Source organism: Neofelis nebulosa, chromosome 13, assembly GCF_028018385.1.
Source record: "Neofelis nebulosa isolate mNeoNeb1 chromosome 13, mNeoNeb1.pri, whole genome shotgun sequence".
In the NCBI taxonomy this organism is placed as follows: Eukaryota; Metazoa; Chordata; class Mammalia; order Carnivora; family Felidae; genus Neofelis; species Neofelis nebulosa.
The window spans coordinates 59,772,214-59,787,941 of record NC_080794.1 but is presented as its reverse complement, the minus strand read 5'-3'; the positions used below and the strand labels follow the sequence as shown (position 1 = coordinate 59,787,941).

Below are 15,728 nucleotides of genomic sequence, written 5' to 3'. Positions count from 1 at the left end.
CAATAAGGCAGCCCTTGAAATAGCCCTTGTGGCTATTGAGCCCTTGAAATGTTGACTGCAGGTGACCCTTGAACAACACAGATTTGAACTATGCAGGTCCATTTATACATGGATTCTTTTCAGTAAATACAGTACAATACTGTAAATGTATTTCCCTTATTATGATTTTCTTTTTTAAATTTATTTATTTAAATTCAAGTTAGTTAACATACAGTGCAGTCTTGGTTTCAGGAATAGAACCCAGTGATTCATCACTTATATATAATACCCAGTGCTCATCCCAACAAGTGCCCTCCTTAATGCCCATCACCCATTTAGCCCATCCCCTGACCTAATTACCCCTCCAGCAACCCTCAGTTTGCTCTATGTATTTAAGAGTCTCTTGTGGTTTGCTTCCCTGTTTTTATCTTATTTTTCTTTTCTTATGATTTGCTTTTTTCTTTTTCTTTTCTTTCTTCTTTCTTTCTATCTTTCTTTCTTTTTCTTTCTTTTTGCGAGAGAGATAGAGAGCACAAGTGAGGGAGGGGCAGAGAGAGAGAGAGGAGACAGAGAAGCAGGGATTGTGCTCACCCAAGTGGGGACTTGAATCCACAAACTGTGAGATCATGACTTGAGCTGAAGTCAGATGCTTAACAACTGAACCACCATCGAGGTGCCCTCTTCTTATTTTCGTAACGTTTTCTTTTCTCAAGCTCACTTTATTGTATGAGTACAGTATATAATACTTACAACATACAAAATATGTGTGAATCATATTTTATGTTTATGTTATTGGTAAGGCTTCTGGTCAAGACTAGGCAATTAAGTTTTTGGGGAATCAAAAGTTATACACGGATTTTTGACTGTGTGGCAGGGAATGGTACTCCTAACCACCCATGTTGTTCAAGGGCCAACCATAGTCTGTATTAACATGTGACTTAAGTTAAAGATTGCATTGGATTTTGAAAATAGCATGAAAAAAGGAATGGGAAATGTTTCATTAATAATTATTTTGATGGAATGTTGAAATAATATTTTGGATATAATGAATTGCACTACATTAAAATTTAATTAATGCATTTAATTAATTACATTGTTATTAAAATTAATTTCACCTCTTTCTACTTTTTAAAAGTGCTGCTCCTAGAAAAATTAAAATGTGGCTTGCATTATACTTCTCATAAGCAGTGTGGGTCTACACCTCTTCTATGAGGTCTAGATCTGATTATCCAACTGCTTTGACATTTCTCCTTGGATGTCCAAGACCTCAAAAACAAAAACATTTTTCTTCAGAAACTTAACTCAAAACCTTCTCCCCCTTCCAAATTACTGTAATAGCCTAGTCTCCTACATCTGTTCTTATCCTCCCACCCTCTACTTCATTGCAGCCAGAGTGATCTCTGCAAAACACAAATCTGATGTTACTGTCCTTCCCATTGCTCTTAGGATTAAAACTAAAATCCTCAACCTGATTTGCAAGAAACAGACTGCACCACTTCTCTCACCATCTTTATCTGTGAGATTCTTGGACTTGCTTTCCTTTTGCCTGGAATACTCTCTATCCATCTCTACCTCAGCTAACTTCCTCTTATTTATTTATTTATTTATTTATTTATTTATTTATTTATTTATTTATTTATTTAAGTAGACTCAAGCCCAGTGCAGAGCCCAATTTGGGGGATGAACTCACAACACTGAGATCAAGACCTGAGCCAAGATCAGGAGTTGAATGTTTAACTGGCTGAGCTTCTCAGGTGCCCCTAACTCAGCTAACTTCGAAAAGTAAGGTATGTTCATTCCTTTAAAAAAAAAAAAGGTGTTTTTTTTTAATGCTTATTCATTTTTTTTTAATATATTTTTTTCTTTTTTTTTTTTTAACGTTTATTTATTTTTCAGACAGAGAGAGGCACAGCATGAACGGGGGAGGGGCAGAGAGAGAGGGAAACACAGAATCGGAAGCAGGCTCCAGGCTCTGAGCCATCAGCCCAGAGCCCGACGCGGGGCTCGAACCCGCGGACCGCGAGATCGTGACCTGAGCCGAAGTCGAACGCTTAACCGACTGAGCCACCCAGGCGCCCCAATGTTTATTCATTTTTGAGACAGAGACAGAGAGACAGAGAGACAGAGAGCATGAGTGGGGGAGGGGCAAAGAGAGAGGGAGACACAGAATCTGAAGCAGGCTCCAGGCTCTGAGCTGTCAGCAGAGCCTGACACGGAGCTCAAACTCATGAACCTTGAGACCATGGCTTAAGTTGGATGCTTAACCGACTGAGCCATACAGGCACCCCTAACTCAGCTAACTTCTATTCATCCTTCAAACATTGTAAATGTGATTTCTTTCAAGGAACACTGCCTGGCTTTCACTTGGTGGCATTCATCACAACTATAATTAATAATTTGTGCCATCTATTAAATGTGTTTCCTTCCCCAGATAGTAAGCTCAATCATATCTATACTGGCTTCCCAATTGTATAGCCCAGTGCCTAACACAGATACTTAATACATAATTGTTGATACATGAATCTGTGAACAAAGATCTGCTAAATAAGGTATGGTCATAAAGAGATGATGTTATATATTTTTATTTTATTTTAATTCCAGTATAGTTACATACAATGTTATATTAGTTTCAGGTGTAGAATATAGTGATTCAATAATTCTGTACATTACTCAGTGCTCATCATGATAAGTGTACTCTTAATCTCCTTCACCTATTTCACTCATCTCCCCACCCAACCTGCCCTCTGGTAACGATCAGTTTGTTGTCTATAGTTGAGTCTGTTTTTTGGGTTGTCTCTTTTTTGTTTGTTTCTTAAATTCCACAGATAAGTGAAAACATATGGCATTTGTCTTTCCCTGACTCATTTCATTTAGCATTATACTCTCTATCTTTAGCACTATCCATGTTGTTGCAAATGGCAAGATTTAATTCTTTTTATGGATGAATAATATTCCATATGTATGATATATATATATATATCATATATACATACATATGTATTATATATATATATATATATATATATGTGTGTGTGTGTGTGTGTGTGTGTGTGTGTGTGTGTGTTTTCCACAGTGCTTTCCACAGTGGATGTGCCAGTTTGCATTCCCACCAATAGTGCACAATGGTTCCCTTTTCCCACATCCTCACCAACACTTGTTGTTCTTTGTGTTTTTGAGTCTAGGCATTCTAACAGGTGTGAGGTGATATCTCATTGTGGTTTTGATTGACACATCCCTGATGATAAGTGATGTTGAGCATCTTTGCATATGTCTGTTGGCCATCTGTATGTCTTCTTTAGAGAAATGTCTGTACACGTCTTCTGTCCATTTTTAATCGGATTATCTGGTTTTTTGGTGTTGAGCTGTATAAGTTTTTAATATATTTTGAATAGTAACACTTTACTAGATATGTCATTTGAAAATATCATCTCCCACCCAGTAGGCTGTCTTTTTTTAGTTTTGTTGATTGTTTCCTTTGCTGTGCAGAAGTTTTTATTTTGAAGAAATCCCAATAGATTATTTTTGCTTTTGTTTCCCTTGCTTCAGAAGACATATCAAGAAAAATGTTGCTATGGCTGATGTGAAAGAAATTACTGCCTGTGTTCTCTTCTAGTATTTTTATGGTTTCAGGTCTCACATTTAGGTCCTTAATCAATTTTGAGTTTCTTTTTTGTATGGTGTAAGAAGGTAGTCCAGTTTCATTCTTTTGCATGTATGTGTCCAGTATTCTCAACACCATTTGTTGAAGAAACTTCTTCCCATTGCACATTCTTGCCACCTTTGTCAAAGATTAATTTACCATATAATTATGGGTTTGTTTCTGGGCTCTTGATTCTGTTCTATTGATCTGTGTGTCTATTTTTGTGCCAGTACCACACTATTTTGAAGAGTACAGCTTTGTAGTATATTTTGAAATCTGGGATTCTGATATCTCTGGTTTTGTTCTTCTTTTTCAAGATTGCTTTGGTTATTCAGGGTCTTTGTGGTTCCATACACATTTTTGGATTGTTTGTTCTTGTTCCATGAAAATTCTATTAGTATTTTGATAGGGATTGCATTAAATCTGTAGATTGCTTTGGGTAGTATGGACATTTCAATAATATTGGTTCTCTCAATCCATGAGCATGGAATATCTTTCATTTGCTTGTGTTATCTTCAGTTTCTTTCATCAGTGTTTTATAGTTCTCAGAGTACAAGACTTTCACTTCCTTGGTTAAGTTCATTCCTAGGCATTTTATTTTTTTGGTGCAATTGTAAAGGGATTTTTTTCTTACATTCTCTTTCTGTTACTTCTTATTAGTGTATAGATATGCAATGGATTTCTGTATATTGATTTTGTATCCTCTGACCTTACTGAATTCATTTATCAGTTTTAGTAGTTTTTTGGTGGAGTCTTTAGGGTTTTCTATATATAGTATCATGTCATCTGCAAATAGTGAAAGTTTTCCTTCTTCCTTACCAATCTGGATACCATTTTGTTTCTTTTTCTTGTCTGATTGCTGTGGCTAGGACTTCTAGTACCATGTTGAATAAAATGGTGAGTGGACATCCTTGTCTTATTCCTGACATTAGGGGGAAAGCTTTTCACTATTGAGCTGTTAGCTGTGGGGTTTTTTTTTAAAGATATTATTTTTAGGTAATCTCTACACCCATAGTGGAGCTTGAACTCACAACCCCAAGATCAAGAGTAACATGCTCTACTGACTGAGTCAGCCAGGCATCCCAGCTGTGGGTTTTTTATATACGGTCTTTACTATGTTTATGCATGTTCCCTCTAAACGTACTTTGTTGAGGGTTTTTGTCAAGAATGGATATTATACTTTGTTGTATTCTTTTTCTCCATCTATTGAGATGATAATATGGTTTTTATCCTTTCTCTTGCAGATGTGATCTATCATGCTGATTGATTTGTGAATATTAAACTACCTTGAACCCAGGAATAAATCCCACTTGATTGTAGTGAATGACTTAATGTATTGTTGGATTTGGTTTGCTAATATTTTATTGAGGATTTTTGCATCTATGTTCATCAGAGATATTAGCCTGTAGTTGTCTTTTTTTGTAGTGTCTTTATCTGGTTTTGGTATCAGGGTAATGATGGCCTCATAGAATGAATTTGGAAGCTTTCCTTCCTCTTCTGTTTTTGGGAATAGTTTGAGAAAAATAGGTATTAGCTCTTTAAATGTTTGGTAGAGGGGCATCTGGCTGGCTCAGTTGGTAGAGCATGTGACTCTTGATTTTGGGATTGTAAATTCGAGCCCCACGTTGGGTGTAGAGATTATTTAATAAAATCTTTAAAATACACACACATACCTACATACATAGATGTTTAGTAGAACTCACCTCTTAAGCCGTCTGGTCCTGGATTTGTGTTTGTTGGGAGTTTTTTGATTACTGATTCAATTTCTTTGTTGGTAATAGGTCTACTCAAATTTTCTATTTATTCCTGATTCAAATTTGGGAGGCGATGTTTCTAGGAATTTGTCCATTTCTTCTAGGTTGCCCAGTTTGTTGTCATATAATTTTTCATAATATTCTCTTATAATCCTTTATATTTCTGTGGTATTGGTATTTATCCTCTTTCCTTTTTTGATTTTGTTTATTTGAGTCATCTCTCTCTCTCTCTCTCTCTCTCTCTCTTTGATGAGCCTGGATAAAGGTTTATCAAGTTGGTTGATCTTTTTAAAGAACAAGCTCTGGTTTCATTGATATGTTCTATTGTCATTTTTAGTTGCCACTGAGTTTATTTCTGCTCTAATCTTTAATATTTCCTTCCTCCTACTCGTTTGGGGTTTTGTTTCCTATCCTTCTAGCTCCTTTAGGTGTAAGATTAGGTTGTTTATTTAAGATTTTTCTTGTTTTTTGAGTTAGGCCTGTATTGATATGAACTTCCCTCTTAGAACAACTTTGCTGCATCCCCCAAATTTTGAACAATTATGTTTTCATTTGCATTTGTCTCCATGTATTTATTTCCTCTTTGATTTCTTGGTTGACCCACTCATTGTTTAGTAGCATGCTCTTTAACTTCCATATATCTGTGCTCTTTCCAGATTCTTGCTTGTGGTTGATTTCTAGTTTCAGAGTGTTGTAGTCCAAAAAGATCCATGGTATGACTTCAGTATTTTTTAATTTATTGAGACTTGCTTTGTAGCCTAATATGTGATCTATTCTGGAGAACATTCTGTGTGCACTTGAAAAGAATGTGTATTCTGTGGGCACCTGGGTGGCTCAGTCAACTAAGTGTCTGACTTTGGCTCAGGTCATGATCTCGCTGTTCATGGGTTCCTGCTTCCTACTTTTCTTACTCCTGCCTATGATCTTTCCTTACCACTCAAAGAGATCCTCCTGGATCTGGATTTCTGTTTCCTTCCCTAGATCCAGGAGGTTTTCAGCTGTTTCTTCAAATAAATTTTCTGCCCCCCTTTACACTCTCTTCTCCTTCTGGGAGCCCTATAATGCAAATGTTTTTATGCTTGATGGTGTTGCTGAGTTCCCTAAGTCTGTTTTTATTTTTTTCTCCCATTCAGCTTGATGGCTTCCCATTACTCTGCCCTCCAGGTCACTGATCCATTCTTCTGCTTCCTCTAGTCTACTATTTATTCCATCTAGTGTATTTTTTATTTCAGTTTGAGTACTTCATCTCTGATTGGTTCTTTTTTTGTTTTCTATTTCTTTGTTAAGGGTGTCACTCTTTTCTCAAGTCCAGTGGGTATCTTTATGACCATTAATTTAAATTCTCTGTCAGGCATATTACTTATCTCTGTTTGTTATCTCTTGCTGTGATTTTGTTCTGTTCTTTTCTTTGGGACAAATTCCTCTGTCTCCTCATTTTGTCTAATTCTCTGCATTTTTTTCTCCTCTGTGTTAAGAAGGATAGCTACATCCCCTGTACTTGAAAGTAATGGCCTTATAAAGAAGAGGTCCTGTAGTGCCCTGGCGTGCAGTGTTCCCTGTTCACCAGAACCTGGCACTTCAGGGGTGTCTCCTATGTGTGATGCATGTGCCCTGCTGTTGTGGCTGAGCCACTTTTTACTTCAGTCCAATTGTCTGCGATGGCTCTCTTTGCCTATTGTGGGCAGTGTTTGGTCCCTGTGCTGTTAGTGGACCAGTCTGGGGCCACCTTTGGCTTGAGTTGAGTCAGACCAGGGGTTGGCCAGAGATGCATTAGCACAAACTGCAGGGTGTTTCTTGTGTTGTCTTCTGAGAGACTTTCATTGGTTGAAGGGGCCCACGGTCAGACCAGATATCTGCCCCAGCCCACTGCTAGGGCTGCAGGCAGACTGGTGTGTGTGGTTATCTTTTCTCCCTGGGGCAGGAGTCACTTTGGAGTGGTGCTGGGTCATCAGGGCTGCTTACACATTGCTAGGCTTGTTGCACCACTTTGGATGGGCTCTGGTCAAGGGCATATTGGACGGGGCAGGTACACAGAAGAATGTGGGGCTGGGGGCCTGGGGCACACAGTGTTAGCAAGGTTTGTGTAGGTCTGCTGTGGAAGGGGACCTGTAGCCACCAGAACCAAGGCTGGCTGGATTAGAGGGAGTGGATCCCAAGAAGCACTTGGGAGCAGGGTGGGTTGTGTTAGCAAGGTCTGTTGTGATAGACCTGGAGTGAGACACCTGCATGTCCTCAGGAGAACACAAGGGTGGGGGCAGGCTGTTAGCAAGTTAGGTAGTGTTGGAACAGTGCTGGTTCATAGGTGTCCATGTGTTTATGTTGGGAGGAGGGGGAGGAGATGGCATCTACCAGCTCCTTTGTTCCTGGAGAAGTCTCTCAATGATCCCTACCCTTCCAAGCACATGCTCTGAGATTAGTAAAAAAATCTCCCTCCTGCACACCCCAGGTGATTTTCAAACTGCTGCTTCTAGGTTGTATCTCCAGGGGCTGTTTGTTGTGCTATCTTTTTAAGGCTGGGGACTTAGTTTCCTCTCACCATCCCAGCTCTTCCAGAACTGAGCTCACTAATTTTCAAAGTTCCAGGTGTAGGCCCCTGCTTCACATGCAGGATCCCCGTGCCTGAGGTGCTTGGTGTGAGAGTCTTGTCCTCTCCCCTTTCCATGCCTGTATTGTTCTTCCCTCCCACAGACAGTCGCACAGTTCCATTTAGCTTCTAAACGCATCTCTGCCCTTCCTACCCTCTGCAATGTGGTCCCCTTCTCTACATTTAACTGTGGAAAGTCTGTTCTGCCAGTCTTCAGATCACTTTCTGGGTTACTTACACTGATGTAGGTGTTATCTTGTTCCATGGAACAAGATGAGCTTAGGGTCCTCCTACTCCATCTTCCCCAGAAGTTTGATGTTATACATTTTTCAAACAAATGTACCAGGTACAAATATCAAAATAAGTATTATTCTTTAAATCATTTTTTAAAGGAAATAAACTGATTCCAACAAACTACTCAAAGCACTCAAGTAGCTCATGATATTTGGGATGATCCTGGTATTAGTTTACAAACCACCCAAGAAAAGAGTCTCGTTTATTGCTCCTTATTTTAGATTATATAATATTTAATCATACACCTTATTCATCAAACTTAGTTTTGAATGATTTAAGAGATATTATCAAAGAGTATGCTCCAAAGCAGCAATGTCCAATTAAATTTTCTGCAGCAATGGAAATGTTCTATGTCTGCACTGTCCAATTTAGTAGCCACCAGCCACAGGAGGCTATTGAATACTTGGAATGTGGCTGGCACAATTAAAAGACAAAATCTTTTATTTTAATTAACTTAAGTTGAAATAGCTGTATAGGGCTAATGACTATCAAATTGGGTAGCATACATAGCTTAAAGCCATCACCAAAGACAAGTGTCTAAAATACTTTTGCCCTCAATATATGCCAGCAATCTTATTAAAATTAATGTATGACCTTAATAAATAGCTAACTTGCATATATAAATTGATCTTTGTGTTAAATAAACCAGTGATATTGCTATAAAGATTCATTTCATATGCCAGTGCCTACTCTTCAAATACTCATACTTTTTATCTAAAGACTTTGTTCCATTTTGTGGGTCCAATACAACACAGAATCACAACAGAGTCAATGGTGACCACTGTGATTGCAGAAGTATTCTTTGGGAACACGGAGCTCAGGTCTGTCATGGATTTTGCCTCCTAGACAGTCCCCCTCTCCAATGATGCAATAATGAACATGTAAAAAGGTCAAATCAAGAAGGCATGTACTTTTGGAGCTGGTAAACAAATAGCAGAACCAAGATGTCACGAGACTTCAACTGTGAGTGAAGTTTTGCCAAGAGAGCCGACATCACTCAACATTAAAAGGCAAGAGACCATCGACAATGAGATAATATCAGCCTTCTGTGCTGACAAAGGGGCTGCTGTGCACAGTTCCACTGAGTTGAGTTCGTGTTGCAAAGGAATGCCAATGTAATATCCAGGCCTCTGCTATACAGCAACTGATTTGGGTGGGTGGCAAAAGTTTTAGAAGCCCGGCATATGCATCCATCTTTCCAGTCTCACAGTTTAGTAACTTCAAATACAAGAAAATATACTTTTGAAGATGTATTCCAGAGCCTCCATGGTCGAGTTAACTTCTGAACATATGTACAGTTCATGTACATACATGCCAAAATGTACAACATTAGCATATTGATATATTCTGGGCCATTTTAGTTTTATTTACTTGTAGATTAATTTCAATGAAAGTTTAAAAAGGTGTGTTTACAACATAAATTTACATTTATCATATGCTTATTACTTAACAGATTAAATAATGACCACATTATAAGGTACTCATGAGAGATTCATGTTTTAGAAATTTTACTTTGATGAGTTTGAAAGGAAGCAGAAATAAATCACAACAGAGTTAATGACCCTAATTATTTTTAAAAATTTATTTATTTAATTCAAGTTAGTTAACATACAGTGTAGTATTGATTTCAGGAGTAGAACCCATTGATTCTGTCACTTACATATGACGCCCAGTGCTCATCCCAGCAAGTGCCCTCCATAATGCCCATCACTCATTTAGCCCATCCCCCCAACCTACCTCCCCTCCAGCAACCCTCAGTTTATTTTCTGTATTTAAGAGTCTCTTATGGGTTGCCTCCTCTGTTTTTGCCTTATTTTTCCTTCTCTTCCCCTATGTTCATCTGTTTTGTTTCTTAAATTCCACATATGAGTGGGGCACCTGGGTGGCTCAGTCGGTTAAGCGTCCGACTTCGGCTCAGGTCATGATCTCACAGTTTGTGAGTTCGAGCCCCACATCGGGCTCTGTGCTGACAGCTTAGAGCCTGGAGCCTGATTCAAATTCTATGTCACCCTCTTTCTCTGCTCCTCCCCTGCTCATGCTCTGTCTCTCTCTCCTTCAAAAATAAATAAAAACATTAAAAAAAATTTTTTTAATTCCACATGAGTGAAATTATATATTTGTCTTTCTCTGACTGACTTATTTCGCTTAAATAATACACTCTAGTGCCATCTATGTTGTTGTAAATGGCAAAATTTCATTCTTATTTTCAATGATATTAACTAGCTCTTCAAATGTTGGAAATTTCCCAAGAAATCTGTCCACCCATGAATTCATTTCAAATTACTATATTCGATACATGTATATTTTCTTTCCATTTTTAAAACTGATTTTGCTTCTTTCTTTAGTATTTTGGAGATGAGGAACAGATCTTCTCCACATTCTTTGACCTTCAAAGTGCTTTATACAATGCTAATAAATTTTATTATTTTGGTGACAGTAGTAATTGAATAAGAAGAACAAAGAGTACAGTGCTGTGACACATCCACAATGAAACAATGAGTAAGAAGTAGAGATAGTACTAGATCAGAGAATATCAGCACAAAATATTCCCACAAAACACTAGCACATATCTGGATGTAGTGAATTAAGTATCTGTTTCTGTTAAAGTACTAATAATAATTATTGCTGAACAAGCATAAACACAATTCTCTTCCTACCACTAATTGATTCAAGGCATTCTCTCTTCCAGAATGAACATTGTTTCCATTTTACCCCCTTAATTCAATGGATATTGACTTGCTCCTGAGCTGCCAGAACCTCCACTCCTCCTGAAAGCTCTGATTTACCATAACTTCCTTCCCTCGCCCAACCCCAACCAGACCCCCTCAAGATTTGATTTACCTTAACATTTTCTGGCAATGGTTTGTTCTGGGTCAGCCCCACAGCGATCAAAGCAATCACAGCCATGATAGAGGAGAAGCCAAGGATGATCAGTATATTTCTAGAACAAAAACTCTTCAGTTCAGACTCTAAAATCAAAAGCAGAAAAGGAAATATCAATAAGAAGTCAACAAACATTGACTTTTCCTCTACTTTCTGTATTGTCTTGTGCTCGCTATCTGGAGACATCAAAGATAGATAAAGGTCCATCTTTATTCATAAAACACTTGCAAAGTAATAGGTAAATTATTCAAGAACAAAAGGATTTGTTTGTTCTGTGATGAGGACCAAGACTGAATTAGTGGCTTTGGTAAGGAGAATGGACAGAATTGGGTCAGTGGTCAGATAAGGAATGAGGAGACAGAAGAATCCCAAATTGGCAGTTTAACAGGTCATATAGGTCTATCAGGATTCAAGTAGCAAATAACAAAAAAGCAAGAATCATCCTCATTTCTCAAATATACCACAAAATGTTTAAGATGTTAAAAAGTATTTTAAAAAAAGATGTTAAAAAGTATTCAGAATATATCATCAAACATGAAACTCCCACTACCTCAAGATATTTTCTGGCTTGATATCCCCTTGCATTTCAGCCACATTATATGTTGTAATTGGTAATAGCATAGAGGCTGTGGAGTTTTGAACATATCATCATTCCCATTATCTCATCTATTCTGTTCTTAACCTGTCATGGGACATAAAAAAGCTCCAAGCAAAGAATTAGATAAAAGGCAAAAATTTCTTTGATCATTATGAAGACAGCATATAGCAGAAGTGAACAAGAAATGGAATGCTGCCCACTCCCTCCATTCTAACAACTCACTCTCTTCCTCTTTCAACTTCCCAAACTATCCCTAAACTTTTTTCTTAGACTTTGAAGAAGAAGGATAGGATAAAGCAATAAAGAAGCACGTGAAATGAGATGGGTTCTACAGAAGAGACTGCACTTCTCTAAAGACAGGGCATGGGATTAAAACAGCTGAAAGAGGAGCCCAATTGAGTCTTTCCCTCTGGGTTTCCCTCTTGATTAGCAGCAGCTACCACTTACTGAAACAGGAGTTCCTCCTTAAGCTTTTGAGCAGAAGCTTGGATTTAATCCAAAGAATTGTAACTGCATGGGTCTCCAGTCTGCTCATCAACCTCTAGTATCTTGACCAATCTTTACCCATCAGACCAAACAGTATAAAACTTAGGAGAAAAAGTTTTAACAAAATCATTAGCTACTGCTTCCAAACACAGCAACAATAGATGAAATATACAGCACTTCCCCCACCCCTTCTCCCTTCTCAAAAGAACTTCAATTTTGTTAAGATGCTTGCCATTCCTCCAAGGGGTCCACATACCTCATGGGAAAAGAATACAACCCTCCAGCTCAGGGTCAAGCCTGATTGTTGTGCATAATCTCATTCCCTCACCAATGACTAGTTCAACAATGTATATGTACCCAAAAATAGTCCATGAGATCCTAGAGGAAGGCTGCTGGGGCAAGTTCAGGAAAAGAAAGGCAGCATTCTCGTCTTCCTCAGACATTGCCCTGCCTGGATAGGATGACATCAAATGATGGCAGAACACAGAGATGGAGAGAACCTAAGTTTTTGATGGCATTTTGTACTGGTGAAACAACAAATCCTGATCCAGTCCTCCCATGAGACTTATGCTTTGGCCCAGTTAGAGTCAATATTTTAATACTTTGAAGCCAAAATATCCTAATATAACTGATATGACAGAAGTCTGTTTGATGCCAGGGTTCTGGAGTCTGGAAAAGAGCATCCCCTAGGTACTACCTGCCTCACTTCCCAAAGTTATGATATTGACAATCACAACTCGTAACAAGCAGCACTTTGGACGAATTACAAATCAAATACCAAGGGTAGCGCACTGCAGCAATGTTTCTACTTTAATTGAATTTTGAATGCTCTACTCCCTCAAGCTGTTCCCAAAAAAATCTACCTATTAAGTTGTTTTGTTCTCATAAGTATGACAATTTTGCTTTCTCACTTTCCTTCCACATCCATTGGGCACTAATCTTAGTGGTGAAAAAGACCAACAAGGTTCCCACTCTTTGGAGTTCACAATCTAGCTGGGGAGATAAATAAACCAGAACAGAAGTGACAAATAAGTGACTTCAGGTCATGATACATGCTAAGAAGAAATTTAAACTAAGGAATGTTTACAGTTTAATGGAAATTAAGTAATGGGATATGCAGCAAAGTTGTGGTGGGAGAATTAAACTGAAGCAGGAAAGCCTCTCCAAGAAGGTGACATTTGAGCTGAGACCTGGATGTTGAGCTATGAGAAGGAGTAACAACATTTCAGAAAAAGGGGACAGCAACTGCAAAAGCCCTGAAGTAGGAAACAGCTCAATGTGACTGTTTCTTCCATTTCCTAATGAGATTATTTACTAACGTCATTATTCCTGAACAGTTGGAAATATACTTTCCCACATTTACCCAGGTTTTCGATGACATCCATATTATTAGAATGTATTGAAGACTTTTATCATATTCTTATTAAAGATAAGACAAGAGGGGCGCCTGGGTGGCGCAGTCGGTTAAGCGTCCGACTTCAGCCAGGTCACGATCTCGCGGTCTGTGAGTTCGAGCCCCGCGTCAGGCTCTGGGCTGATGGCTCGGAGCCTGGAGCCTGTTTCCGATTCTGTGTCTCCCTCTCTCTCTGCCCCTCCCCCGTTCATGCTCTGTCTCTCTCTGTCCCAAAAATAAAAATAAGAAACGTTGAAAAAAAAAGAAAATTTAAAAAAAAAAAAAAAGGAAAAAAAAAAAATAGAAAAAAAAATTAAAAAAAAAAAATAAAGATAAGACAAGAAAAAGAACTTGAAGAGAAAGCTAAGGAACTTTTCATACACGTTTTTTAAAATAAACCAAAAAAATAATGGCTCAGTTTGTTTTTTATGTAACTGGCTAGATTCCCAGGGAGGAGTAATTAAAATACTACCATGGTTTCTATGGATTATGGCAGGTAGTTTCCCAAAGCCCTGATCACATGCAGGAAGCCAGACTCTTCTTAGGAGGTGGTCCTAGATGTACCACTAAACACAAGGGTCCAGGTGGGACTTAGCTGTGTTGTGCTCATAAAAAGGGAACCACTTAGGTTACTACCCCTCTTCTCTGGCCCCCAGAAATCTTTCAGATGTCATGACTGCTTTTATCAAATCCTGTTATGGAAAATTCACAGTGACTGTGTCTCCCAGACTCCTTGAAAAGCCCTTAATTTGCCTTGTGGATAACAGAAATTTGGTTTCTATCACACCATGTGAAATACGATTTCAAAAACCAATTTCAAGAAACATTTTTTATCAGAATATCTAATGGCAAAGTGTTGTGTTTGTTTTCCTTTGAATTGTCTCACTATACTGGAAAATTCAAGATTACTACTTCCTTCCCATTTTCCCCTTTCATATGATGAGCAGGGAAATGTTTCTATTTAAGATGAGAGAACCAAGTAGAAAGTTCAGCTCTCACTTGAGACACAAAACTGAAGGAAACGCAAGCTTTGAGAAAACTGATTGATTTCAAGCCAATTAGCTATGTCTGAGGAAAAAAACCAAAAACAAAAAATGATGTTTTTATTCTTATGCAACAGCCATCCTGACATCTATAGTTAGCATCCTATTAAAGTGAAGATCAGTCTTATTTAGTTTTGTCCTTAGTGAAAATTCTGCTGAACAGAGAAATCCTGGCATCTCTACTTCATGATATCAAAGACGTAATATCTTAAAATTTTACTATATGAATAAAAAGATTTGGAGTGTTGGCAGATGTGGTGGCTTTCAGGCAAAAACAACCCAAGTTTTACTCTGCAGATCCTGTGTGACTCACTAGATTCAGACCGTTTCCAATTTGATGGGTCACATCCGGACTAAGCTTGGCTCATCACATAGAAGAAGAGCAAACACAGACAAACACTGGTGAGTAAACACCAGTAGAGTGCTGTGGCCCTTGATGTGGGCATTGACAAAGCCCAGTGACAGGATAGTCACTGAAGTTCAAGGGCCTGGTCCTAATCTGGCCCCACCATTCCCCCAAATCCCAGCGTCAAAGTCCCTGCTCCATTTCTCCTATCTTCCTTCTTTTCCATCAAGTAGTTGTTCTTGGTGACACACATTTAGATTGTTCTCACACTTCAGGGTTTTAAGATCTTTCTCAATTCTCAGTTCATTCCAGGTGCCTTAGACCCACCCTCTTCTGTGGTGATATCCACTCTGGTCCAGTCACTTCCACCTCTGCTATGGCAGACCTTTCTTATACCTTCCACCCCTTCCAGTGCCCTTCCCTATCAGAATCCATCCATGTATGGCTGCAGAAATCTCCCATAACTGACATTCCCATGGTTCTTCCTGATCAAGAGTCTAAGGTAGCTTCCTGTGGGCTGCCAGATGAAAGCCATACTGATCTACCTATACCTCTCAACCCTCTGGAAATGTAAGCCCTTTCTATCTCACCATTCCAAGAAGCAGATGTTTTTCTTCAAGATCATACTGCCTGACATTATGTTCACTAGAATGTAAATATCCTGAGTGCAGGGACTTTTCTTCTGGCTTGTTCATTGCCATATTCCCAGTATAATGAATAAATAAATC

At 38.5% G+C, this 15,728-nt stretch overlaps 1 protein-coding gene across 4 annotated transcripts in view; it reads right to left on the bottom strand.

Moving 5' to 3' along the window:
• ENTPD1 (ectonucleoside triphosphate diphosphohydrolase 1) overlaps positions 1-15,728 on the bottom strand; it is a 129,332-nt gene that overhangs the window by 33,250 nt on the left and 80,354 nt on the right. For all 4 annotated transcript variants that reach the window (XM_058697303.1, XM_058697302.1, XM_058697301.1 and 1 more), the window contains exon 2: positions 11,093-11,220. In XM_058697303.1, the coding sequence (XP_058553286.1) occupies positions 11,093-11,158 (66 nt within the window). In that variant the 5' untranslated portion in view covers positions 11,159-11,220. The remainder of the gene's footprint in view (positions 1-11,092; positions 11,221-15,728) is intronic.